This window comes from Portunus trituberculatus, chromosome 25 (genome assembly GCF_017591435.1).
Source record: "Portunus trituberculatus isolate SZX2019 chromosome 25, ASM1759143v1, whole genome shotgun sequence".
NCBI classification, from domain to species: domain Eukaryota; kingdom Metazoa; phylum Arthropoda; class Malacostraca; order Decapoda; family Portunidae; genus Portunus; species Portunus trituberculatus.
In genome coordinates this window covers 14944441-14957523 of record NC_059279.1, presented here as the reverse complement: position 1 = coordinate 14957523, position 13083 = coordinate 14944441, and the positions used below count along the sequence as shown (strand labels likewise).

Sequence of the window (13083 nt, the reverse complement as noted above, 5' to 3'; positions counted from 1 at the left end):
TTTGTTTTCCTGCTTGTCTATGCATTTTGTTATCTATTTTGTTCATCTCTTCTCTGCATCATCTTCTCACTGCTTTTCCTTCCCGTTACACATACTTTTCACTCTCTCCTTCATTTTTGTCTTGTTTTCCTGATTGTATTTTTCTTTATATTACGTTTATTTCAACTTTTCTCCCTGCTTGTCTCCAATCTGCATCACCACCTCAGCTTTTACTTCTTTTTGCATATGCTTTTCACTCTCTCCTCCATTTTCATCACGTTTCCCTGCTTGCATTTTCTTTTTATTGCACTTTTTTGGGGGGTAATTTTTCTTCCTTTTCACCATCTTCTGCTTGTCATTGCTCCATATCACTATTTTCCTGTTTTTTTGTTTTGTTTTTTCTCTACACTCGCTTTTCTCTCTTCATTTTCATCTTGTTTTCCTGCTTGCATTTTCTTTATACTACACATTTTCAGTACTTTTTCTCCCTTTTCACTATTTTCTGCTTGTCACCGCTCCATATTACTCCCATCTTGTTTTTTTTTCTCTCTCTCTATCGCTACATTCTCTTTTCTCTCTCCTCCACTTGCATCATGTTTTCCTGCTCGTGTTTTCTTTATACTACTTTTTTTCTAACTTTTCTCCCTCTTCACCGTCTTCTTCTTGTCACCGCTCCGCATCACTTCCTCGTTGCTTTTCCTTCTCTCTACATATGCTTTTCACTGTCTCCTCCATTTCTATCATGTTTTCCTGCTTGTATTTTCTTTATTTTATTTTTCTTACTCTTCTCCTTCTTTACTCTCTTCTTGTCAGCGCTCCGTATCACCTCTTCCCTACTTTTCCTTCCCTCTACACATGCTTTTCGCTGTTTCCTACGCAGTGGGTGCCGTGGACGAAGGTGAATACGCAAGCCAACGGTTCCCTAAGCATCACAGGACCCATGGCGAATCTTTTGTTTATTCTTGCAAGCAGTCTTGGGTTCGAGTAAGTCAGTTTTGATTTTTTTCTTATCTATAATGGATTTTACAAGAGAATTTCAAACAGCATAGACTTCCATACTTATTTGGGAGGCTGTTTGACTCGTCTTCATTACATAAGTGTATTATATGTACAGTACATAAATTAGAGATATTGCAAGATATTTCATACTGAAACGTCTTGTTATTTGTAGACCGTGGTGTTGAAATTATCTAACCATAGCATATTATCAACTTAGAATGGTAATGCTTTATTTCTATAAGAGAGAGAGAGAGAGAGAGAGAGAGAGAGAGAGAGAGAGAGAGAGAGAGAGAGAGAGAGAGAGAGAGAGAGAGAGAGAGAGAGAGAGAGAGAGAGAGAGAGAGAGAGAGAGAGAGAGAGAGAGAGAGAGAGAGAGAGAGAGAGAGAGAGAGAGAGAGAGAGAGAGAGAGAGAGAGAGAGAGAGAGAGAAAGGCCTAGAAACTGTCTTGCTGTAGTGTTGCTCTTCCTGTTAGATACGAGCTGGTGACACCGCCGGATGGGGTTTGGGGCGCTCCGGACGCTAACGGCACGTGGAATGGACTGCTGGGACTCTTGCAGCGGCAGGTGGGTCGAGAATAACCACTTGAAGCACAGACACACACTCAAGCCTGCTGACATTTCCTTTACCTTCTATCTTTTCTTTATTTTTGGTGTTCATGAGTTCTCTCTCTCTTATACCTTTTCTTCTTACTTATTACTTCTCTTTGTGTATTTGTTTGCCCATTTTCCTACTTGTCTTCCTTCGTCACTTTCTTCTTTCTTGTCCTTCTCCCAATCCCAAAACATTTTATCCTTTATCATTCCTTAAGCTTCCTAAACATCTTGCTCAGTCGCATTCTTCGCCCAGGTCTTGCTAACTAATGTAAATCTGCTATTCTGATCATATTTTCCAACAGTCCCAATATTACATCCAAACATTTTGTCCTTCATCATTCCTTAAGCTTCCTAAATACCTTGATCAGCCCATTCTTACCCTTTATCTTGTTAATGAATGTGAATCTCATAGGGAACATTATGCTAGCGTGTGTTTGCGTTCAGGAGGTGGAGGCGTCGCTTGGGCCGTTCGGAGTGACACACCAGAGGGAGGAGGTGTGTGACTTCTCGTATCCCTTCCATAGCGTCAACATGGCCATCCTCTTGATCAGGCCCACGCTGCAGAGTGATGTGGCTGGCTTCCTCCTGCCTTTCACCTACGTGGTATGACAGATTATCCTGCTTCATTATCACTGAGATAGTTTTTATTTTATTTTTTTCATCCAGTTCTCATTCTCTCTTCGTTCTGTTCATTGTCCACTCTGCGTCATCGTTTTTCTTGTCAAGTTTCTTTTGTACATTGACTTTTACATTTACACCACAGTCTTTTCTTTTTTAGTATTTCTAATCATTTGCTTATTTATTTCTTCATTTATTTGTTTATACACAGTTGTTTTTCATCTTACTTTTTTTCCTTTTCTACTTTCTTTCTATCATTTTTCCTCTTCCAACCATTTTATTTCCTCAAAGGTGTTTCAATTCTTTCCACCATTTAGTTACTGGTATTACTATCATCGTGATTCATAACACAATGATGCAAAAAGGAAAATAACAATAACAATACATGACAGCAAAAAGGATATGGAATTCATCAATATCTATGAGACAAAATACATGATTAACCGTTAACATTGGTGGTCCTGGTGGCGGCGCCGCAGGTGTGGCTGCTGACGCTGATGAGTCTGGTGGCAATGGTAGTGGTGATGGCGCGAGTGGCGACGGCGGAAGCGAATTTGTACAACACCAAGAACCGCAACACACTGGCCAAGGCAGCCATCTGGGGTCTCAAGGCCTTCACTCAAGAGGGTGAGTCACCACACCCAACGATGTATCGTGGTAGAGCTGACGATGTTCTGTGCACACATATTAATTTATTTCCCTATCCCTCCTTCCTCCTTCTTCCTCCTTCCCCCTCCTACTCCTCCTCCTCCTCCTCCTCCTCCTCCTCCTCCTCCTCCTCCTCCTCCTCCTCCTCCTCCTCCTCCTTTTCCTTCGCACCTGCATAGAGTATTCTTTTTTTTTTTTTAGTGTACTAGATAACAGAATTTCTTCTTCAATCTTTCCTATCACATCTTCGACTCTATGTTGACTTGTTTTCCTTCCTTGAACCCAGTTCTGCTTTTGCCTTTAACTCATAGAATCTGCAGTGGTAGCATAGTCACACACAGACTCGGAGGGCCAGTAAGGCTGTTGCTGCTGGCTTTTTCTTCTGCATTTCTTTATATTACTCCTTCTCCTCTTCTTCCTCTTTCTACAGGGTCTGAGTGGTTGCCGCCCCATGACGCAGGCCGCGTGCTGGTCACCACCTGGCTGCTGGCGTCCCTGGTGTTCATGTCCTCCTACAGCGGCATTCTCACCGCCATGCTCACCGTGCCGCGGGTCACCATCCCCATTGACTCCCTGGTAGACCTGGTGGCGCAGGACGAACTGCCCTGGAGGCTGGAGGCGGGCTCCATGATGTTCCAGTATTTCCAGGTAAGTGATGAAGGGAAGAGACATAAAAATAGACACGAGGAGGTGAACAGTTCACTCGGTCAACGCGTTAAACACAGCACAGCCAGCCCCTCTGTTTGAAGCGTTACTGGGGCGTGATAGATAACACTGATAGGACTGATGGGATGTGAAGGAGGAGGAGTATCATAAAAACACAAAAAAAAAACAGCTACGCTCAATGATCAGAAAAGTCTCAAGCGCTTGTGGCGGCGGCGACAAAGCAGCGGCAGTGGGACATGATTGCAGATAATATGATGGATAGCGTGCGTGTTGTAAGTAATGCGACGGCGGGACTACATTTTTCAATCACATTCTTGGGGTCTTATTTTTACTTGTAACAGGCTTTAGCAAAAGTTATCGGAGTACCTCACGTAATTATAAACTTGCTTACCAGCGGACGTCTTTTCCTAGTGTGTGTGAGTGTGTGTGTGTGTGTGTGTGTGTGTGTGTGTGTGTGTGTGTGTGTGTGTGTGTGTGTGTGTGTGTGTGTGTGTGTGTGTGTGTGTGTGTGTGTGTGTGTGTGTGTGTGTGTGTGTGTGTGTGTGTGTGTGTGTGTGTGTGTGTGTGTGTGTGTGTGTGTGTGTGTGTGTGTGTGTGTGTGTGTGTGTGTGTGTGTGTGTGTGTGTGTGTAATAAATAAAGTGAAGCACTAAAGATAATCGGGAATGAAAAGCTGTCAAGCAAACTTCCCCAGTCTTTTACCGCGACCCAGAAACAAGGACGCTGTGTATGCAAATGCACTAACTGGTGGGACAAAAAACATATCCTGGTCAAAGACTCGAAACATTTAAAAGTTGAATACAAAACAATCAACACTGATTAACAAAATATAGTACAAAAAAAAAAAATAATGGGTTTCAAACTTAGAAAATAAAAAACCTCATTCTAATAAAAACATGAAAAGAAATCAACTCTCATATAGAATGGTAGATGGATAAAATGTAAGGAATGTCAGAGTACACAAATATCTATGTTTCAACCCCTTCAATGCTGGGACACATTTTTACATTGAGATTTGCGTACGATTAGACCATTTTATTGACATTAAGAAGGGTCTATGGAAGTCAGAAGGTTAATGTCTACAGTTCTCACTATTTCAATCCTTTCATAAGTTTCTAAAGCAGTATAAAATCATCAAATAACAGAATGAATATGGAAACGCGTCCTGGTACTGAAGAGGCTAAAAAATAAATGTAACGTATAAACTTATTGTCTTCTTGCATGTTCCCTTATCATCTTATGTCCTCGTTTTTTTATATGGTGCAGGAGGCGGAGGACGGCGTGAGGAGGCAAGTGTTCAGGGGCATCTCAGGCACCATTCCTGACTGCTACGCGGCGCGGGAGGACATCGCCACTGGGAGGTACGCGGCTATCTGCGACAGAACCACCATGAGGAAGGCCATGTCGTGGGACTTCAGGTGGGTAGCAAATACTCGAGTGTCTTTCATTGTCTCGAGTGTGTTTTTCATGAAATGGGTTTTTGTTTATTATTTGAGTTTTTATTTCTCTATCGTTGGATGTGTTCTTCATTATTTAAGTGTTTTCCTCATCTGAACATGTTTTTCTACTTCTAGGCGCATTTTTTTTCCTTTTTTCACATTACTTGAGAATCCTTTTTCTTACTCTCGGTGTGTTTTTATCTTTATCTAATTGTTTTCTCTTCATTTAAGCGTACTTTCCATCCTCTGTTTGTGTGTTTGAGTCTGTGTGTGTGTGTGTGTGTGTGTGTGTGTGTGTGTGTGTGTGTGTGTGTGTGTGTGTGTGTGTGTGTGTGTGTGTTTCATCAGAGTCACGCTTTGTATCACTATTGGACAAGCTGTTTAAAACCTGTGATATGAGTTCTGGCAGGAGCTTCACAAGTGTCGGCGTGTCCACAGCACCAGCGGGCAGTGTCACCTGTACATGTCCCGCGAGGATGTGTACACCAATCTCCCCGTTGCCATGGCCTTCAGGATCAACTCCACCTACCGCGCCAAGGCTGACCACATGTTAGTAAGAGGATCAGTGGTTTTCTCACCTATAAACTTCATTATTTTCACTTTCCCACCCTAACCTATCGTCTTATGCGTCTCTCGTCTTATGCGTCTTTAGTTACTCTTATTTTATTTTACTCGAGGAAGATTACATTTTCTTCTCCCTGTCCGAGCCTCATTCCTCTTCTTCTTACTTATCTTCATATTTTCTTACTTCACCTATTCTTTTCTTACATAGACTAATATAACCTAATCTTATGCTATTAACCTTACCGTACTGTATTTTTCCCAGTCTTGCCTTACCTAACTCAACCACAAACCTAATAAACCAAAGCTAACCTCACCTTATCTAATGTAACCTAGCTCATATAACCCAAACTAACCTCGCAAAACACAAGACGCAAAAATAAAATAAAAAAACTACAACAGAAACAACCCACATGAAAAGAAAGAAAATAAAGACACGCGTAAAAATAAACCATGAAAAGAATACATAGATAAATACATAAAAAGTGCTTAAATACCCTCTGCCTTTTTTATCTTCTCTTATAGTATACTGGCGGTGAAGGAGGCAGGCATATTGGACCGCTGGCTGGACTCTCAAATCACTAACATTAGCCAGTGTCTACGCCCGCCATCAGCAGACCGCAGTGAGGGCATCGCTGCTCTAGACACCGACGCCCTTGCTGGATGCTTCCTCGTGCTGGCGGGAGGTGAGAGCCTCGAGGAGTTTTGGGAGGTGAGGTACAGGAAGCAAAGAATCAGAAATCAGAATCAGAAAAAATTATTTCCATTAAAATGGCTATTCTGTACATAATAAGTATACATTTGGTAGGTATCACATTAATAAGAGGGAAAAAAATAAAATAAAAAGGGTGGGAGGGGAGGAGAAGGAAGCAAGTGGTTGTAGGTGAGTGGCGCGATGAGGGACGGGAAGATAAAGGACAGGAGGTCAAAAGCGCAATATTAGTTAGTGAAGTAAGAGGTGATATGGTAAAGGTGATGAGCGGATAAGAGACGGGAGTTGGGAGACCGATGATTCACCCTTCAGTGCCATGACGCGTTTCCATATTCCTTCTGCTCATTATCTGATGATTTTATGCAGCTTTAAAAACTAATGTCGGGGAGTAAAATAGTGAAAACTGTGGCCATTAATCTTCCGACCTCCATAGACCTTCCTAATGTCAATAAAATGGTCTAATTGTACACAAATCTCAAGGTAAAAATATGTCCCAGTACTGAAGGGGCTAAATGTGAAAGATGAGAGACGAGAGGTGAGAGACAGGAGGGGAGAATAAAGGTGTAAAGCGGGAGGAAAGAGACAGATAACGGGAGACGAGAGGAAATGAAGGACGAGAGGTGAGAGACTGGAGAGGAAAGGAGAAGAGAGGAGGAAAGAGACAGGTAATGAGAGATAAGAGATAAGTGACGAGGGGCTTAACACTGGAGGAGAGGAGCGGTGTAGAGCGGGAGGAAAGAGACAGGTAACGAGACGGGAGATGAGAGACGCGAGGTGAGAAATCGAGGTATGAGACAAGAGTGGGACTGATGATTGTTGACTGACAGAAAGTACCAGACGGTGAACCACATGTCTTCCTCAGGTCTTGTTGCTGCCACGCTAGTCTTCCTGATAGAGGCGATGGTTTCCTGCCAGTGCTCCTCCTAGATAGAGAGAAGGAAGAAGCTGTTCCTCACTGCCTATACTATAGTTAACAGCGAACCAGATTACTTCGAGAACATCTAAGCACTATAGAAAACAGCGCACAATATTCCTTCCAGAGCCATGCTTACTATCTGTCCCCAGCGCCATTGTATTAGCGGAAAAGTGTCTTGGGTATCAACTGCTGGTAATAATTATAGACATAAATGATTACTGATTTAAAGTTAATGTAACAATTTCTAGAATGGCTACTTATTTATTTCTAAGTAGATTTTTTTCTTTTCTTATTTTCTACACAACGACGGAAACTACTAAAATTGATCAGCTCAATTCATTTAAACCTCACCTAACATTAGTCTTTTGAAGAAAACGATAGTCATTTTATTATTATCCCAAAGACTCACTGATATTTCAACATCATCACGTCTTGCAAAGCAGTACGTAATATTTCTTCACTACTAAATCTCTTTCCGTGACTTACCACCGCCACCACCATCACCACCACCACCAAGCTGCGCCCATTCCTTATCGCACCGCCAAAGCACTGTCTCAATGAAAACGAGCACTAATGTAGAATACTGGCAGAGATCTGGTATGTAATTTAGAGCAGACCACACCTCATTCCTCACTTTCTACTCCACTGTCCGCAATGAAGCAAAATATATAACAATAACGTTGTTTCATTACCTTTCGGACACCACAAGACTGATAAACTAATCTTATCTTTCTCTACAATACTTTCTCTGGCCCCTAAACACGGAAAACTACTGAGGAACCAAATTACAGTTCCAAAGATATTTAAAATAAACTACTGAGATTAACAGAAAATTAACACTGTGTGACTGTGTGAGTATTATTAATATTAGTCTCTTAAAAGGACATTTCAGACGAAATGGGAGTGACTAATCGGGTTCTATTTTTTTTTATTGATTTAGAACTCTTGATAAAATACCACTAGAATCATTAGATCACTATTAGAAACTCTTATGACTTTCCCTCGAGCAATCAACATCAGGCGCTGAAACGTTTGTGAACAGAATCACAGTATGTAGGATGGTAAACGTTCTCGCGCTTCGTAGTGACGACCACAAGCTGTCTTCACAAGTTACCCAGTACTGAGGCTCCACGGCAGTACACCTGCAAAGAAAACTGCTCTTCATGGCTAACTCCTGAAACCCGTTATTCAGATATCTGGATTTCCAGGATTAGTTACCAAATGTCTCGGATCTATGTTTCTTGAGTGCAACACAAAAAAAAAAAAAATGTATTTTAGTGCCTGCTTTGTACACTCGTTTTCTTAATAGTGGAAGAAGTTTGGTACGTGATATACTTTACACTTCTTGAACTGGAGGGGCAGCTACATACACTGATGGGGCGCAAAGATGTAGCTCAGGATCCTTCTCTTCCACTCTTTCCTTTCTTTCTTCATTTACATACTCATGTCTCAACACTTCCATGCTTTCCATCACACATCGCTTGCCGTGCGCTTAGTAAAAAAAAAATATTATTAACACATGGGAAAGTTTTTTTTTTTTTATGGCTATAAGGAAACTGATAAGCATGAAATGTAATGATGACAGGTGAAAAAATCTTTTGCATTCTAGAAGGCAACGGCGATGACGAAAACAAAACTCAGGTGAAATAATGATTGCCTCCCTACTGTGACTGGCTCTCTTGAAGAATAATAACAACTGAAAATGTCAACCACAACGAGACAACACCGATCACATTTCACATGGTACGAAAATTAAGATACTTTGTTACATTGCTTTCACAGAAATTAACCACATTCAATTTAAAACAGTATAGTTTAAGTTATTCAAATTCTAAAGTACCAACAAGTGGCACAGGCAGATTATAGGCATGGAAAAATACCGCTTCAAGGCAGTAGTAAGGATCTTTAAGGCTTGAAATACTTCGTACTTCTATTCTTGCGATCTTAATTGGATTATAGTCACATAAGAGCGCTTTGTCTGTTTGTCAGGCACGGCAGCAAGCAGGCTGGCACCATAACACTGCAAGTATTCAGACACTTTATCAAGTAACCTCCTTATATGTCAGTGATAACTACTTGACAGTCTCTCTGTGTATGTGTGTGTTGTTACGGCCCGCCCGTAACATACTCCACTACCATCCCCTCCTCCGCTTGTTACCTCGTTCGCCACCTCTCCGCCTCCCCTTCCACGCCACCGTCTCATGAACCTTCCACGTCACCGTCTCATGAAGCCCCGCTACTGTCCCGAAGTTGGATTCACGCGGCCCGATTCGACTCAACCGGAAGTGTTAAGCCAGCTCTTGCCTTTCTGGAAGTCAAGTCGAGGCCTCAACCAGTGAACACAACGCCTCTTGGACTACCGTGGGATCCACCTCACCCAGCACTTTACCACTGCCACACCGCATAAGTATCACTTCCCCTCGTCCCGTGTTTTTCCACATTGCCTCCATATAGCATTAGTATTATTGTTAGGTATTAAGTTGGGTTCTTTATTGTTGTATTTATTTCTGTGTTATATGTATATGTGTATATCAGTTTCATGTTTCATGTTATATATGTGTGTCAGTTTCATTATGGGTTATTAAAATAGCTTTTTAAAGTGCCCCCTTTGCATTTCCTCACCAGTTGAACCTGCAGTTTTTTTTTTTTTTTTTTATTGTTATTGTTCACCGGCTCCCCGATGCCAATCTTGCCCGTTTAACCGGTGAACGTAACAGAGTGTGTGTGTGTGTGTGTGTGTGTGTGTGTGTGTGTGTGTGTGTGTGTGTGTGTGTGTGTGTGTGTGTGTGTGTGTGTGTGTGTGTGTGTGTGTGTAATTCACCTCGGTCGCCTACTGGTCACCCAGCCAGTCTTCCCCATTACGGAGCGAGCTCAGAGCTCATAGACCGATCTTCGGGTAGGACTGAGACCACAACACACTCCACACACCGGGAAAGCGAGGCCACAACCCCTCGAGTTACATTTTACTGCTAGGTGAACAGGGGCTACACATTAAGAGGCTTGCCCATTTGCCTCGCCGCGCCGGGACTCGAACCCGGCCCTCTCGATTGGGAATCGAGCGTGCTAACTACTACATTACGCGGTGTGTGTGTGTGTGTGTGTGTGTGTGTGTGTGTGTGTGTGTGTGTGTGTGTGTGTGTGTGTGTGTGTGTGTGTGTAATAATAATAATAATAATAAACGGTTTATTAATTAGGCAATGTAAAAAAATACACTGAAAATGTACAGGGGTGGGACATTACCACAATGAACTAAAAATGCTTAACCTAACTATGGATAAACTTAACCTAGAAATTCACTTATTTATTTAAAGCTCGCACAATAGTGGGCACCGCGCTGAGCCGGTACCGATCCGTGCGCGGTGCTCTCAAAGGCGCCACGCGATTATGGTGTCGGGTGGCGCGAGCAGGGGGAGGCACGTCGGGTGGTAGCAGGTGGCGGAGACGTGGATGACGCAGCAGTCCTTCCCCAAATTTTTCCAAGGCTTCCTGGTGTCTTGTGGCCAGCCTCGGCAGACTCAGGCAGGTCAGGGCGTCCTCGTAGGACCTGTAGGCAGGCCCAAGGATGACCCTGAACGCCCTCCTCTGAACCCTCTCCAGCTGTTGTCGTTGTGTGAGGTTCAGGGAGGAGGACCACGCTGGGGCGGCGTACATGAGCTTAGGGAGTATAAAGATGAGGTACACTCCCCTCAGCTCATCTGCCGGTGCTCCCAGGGACCTGAGTCGGCGCAGTAAATAGATTTTATATGAGGCTGACCTGATGATGTTGGAAACATGCTGCTTCCATGTTAACTGATCATCCACCAAGACACCTAGAAGCTTGGTGCTGCGTGTGTGTGTGTGTGTGTGTGTGAGAAAGAAAGAGAGATACGGCCGGGGACACACACCACACCACACCACACCGCACCGCACCGCACCGCACCGCACCGCACCGCACCACACCACACCACACCACACCACATACACACACACACCTTTCTTATGGGCCTTGAGAACCTCGTGTCTGGTTATACAACAGGAAGCTCACGAAGAACAGTACAAGTTTAACGCAATCCGCTGAGACAGAACAAGAAGAAGTGTGGAAAATTCAGTTTCATCATTTTCCTGAAGTATACAAATATGTTTGACCATAATTTTTCTTTAATAAGATTCAAATGTTCCAAGTCTGCTCAGATAACGAGGACTTTTCTGAACACAATGTGTCCTTAGTTGTGTTGCCTTTATCATCACAACTCACAATCTCTCTCTCTCTCTCTCTCTCTCTCTCTCTCTCTCTCAAAGTTATAAATAGTCCTATCCGTCCACCATAAACGTCTGACTCCTCTCACCTAAAGCTGCAGTGAGAGGGGACACCGAGGCTAGTATGACGACGTGCATTTCAGACCAGTTCCGGAAAACACAACTCTTGGGGTGATCAAAGAGTCGAGGATGTGAAATATGTGACGCGACTTACTTACTGTTAGTCACTCAGCAGATGTTGCGGCACTACAGCTAACCTTTAACCACTGCATACGTGATGCCAACATGAAACCAAGATGCAATACTACGTCGATTACTCACTGGCAAGAAAAATGAAGAGAGACGAGTGCGCAGAGGGGAAATAATTAGCGTAACACGTGACACACTAAGGAAGATACTACATACCTACCTCAAAATGCCGCGTGTTTTTTTTCCTTTTTTTTTTATTTTATCATGTTTCCATGGATATCATCGTCTATGTACTGACATTTTATTGTGTGTATATCAGGAGGTCCAGCTTACTGTAAGGAAAAAAAAATAAATACATTGAAAATATCGTGGGAATTACAAGTATTATCATCGTATGGTGTTAATACAGGTGTCTTCACTCACAGAGACGCTTATGAAAGAATTAGAAGAAGCATTACGCACGGACAATGAAGTTGCTTTCTGCACATTTCAGTGCCAAGGTTGTAGGAAATAAAACGAATAGGAAGAAAAGGCATGATAAGCACCGGTTCGTGACGATGTATCTGAAAGGCATGCGCAGTCTCGCTTATAGCGTTTTGTGTCTGCTCTGTCGCTCTACCCGTCACAATCTTTACCAGGCACCGGTAACGTACGGTTGTGTCTGACGCGTTCCCAGGGCTGGCCTACACAAGCTCAAGGGAAGTCTGAAGACACAGAAGACAACACAGCAGTGCGCTCTGCAGACAACACAGCAGGACACTACAGACGACGACGCAGCAGCACACCACAGCCAGGCAACTTCCCCTCGCACCCCTCCCCCAAAATAGCAGCGAGCGACGCGCGGCAGAATGTCTGCCCACGAGCACAACGGGAAGTGTTGCCAATCTTGCTACAGGTGGCACTGTAGCTGCTCTCAGGAATATACTTCAAGAAACAGGCGATCACCATTATTCGGGCATGAGCCACAGTGCTTTAACTTTGACAATTATTGCCATTGTGCCAGCAGTGAGCCTTACCAGCTGCCCCCAGAAGGTTCGGCACCTCTCACTCACCGCCGGAGCCTCCTCTCTCCCAAAAAATGAGCGTTGAGGAGGTGCGTGCCAGCTACAGCAGCTTCAGCCCTTACCACACCCACCTGCCCAGCACTCAGCCTTACCAGCTGTCCCAGGAAGGTTCCTGCGCAGCTCGGTCACTGCCGGAGACTGCTTTTTCCACCACCATGAGTGTTCAGGAAGTGATTGCCCATTGCAACAGCGTGAGGGAACATCATCTGCCTGACCACACTCCTTCCCGCAGCACCGATAACCACAACAGGCCTTACTACTCCTCGGACCACCACCAGCCAAACGCGATGAGTGGCCACAGTGCATCTGTGCCCAGTGTCCCCTGTGTATCTGTACCACCTCACACTTCACCACCTCCATACAGCCGCGCCGGAGATTCTCCACCATCATATGAAGAAGCAGTTTCGGGCCCACAGTTCCCGAACCCCTGAGACAAATTCATGGAGTAGGATCTGAATCTCTG

The 13083-nt window shown here is 43.7% G+C and overlaps 1 protein-coding gene across 1 annotated transcript; it reads left to right on the top strand.

Moving 5' to 3' along the window:
• Positions 1–904: 904 nt before the first annotated feature.
• Positions 905–7272, top strand: LOC123508792 (probable glutamate receptor). Its single transcript, XM_045262708.1, has 9 exons — positions 905–963; positions 1452–1542; positions 2017–2175; positions 2670–2817; positions 3269–3486; positions 4770–4921; positions 5381–5491; positions 6029–6189; positions 7078–7272. Exons 1-9 carry the CDS (start codon positions 920–922, stop codon positions 7140–7142), a joined length of 1149 nt encoding a protein of 382 aa, XP_045118643.1. The 5' UTR covers positions 905–919; the 3' UTR covers positions 7143–7272.
• Positions 7273–13083: the final 5811 nt, after the last annotated feature.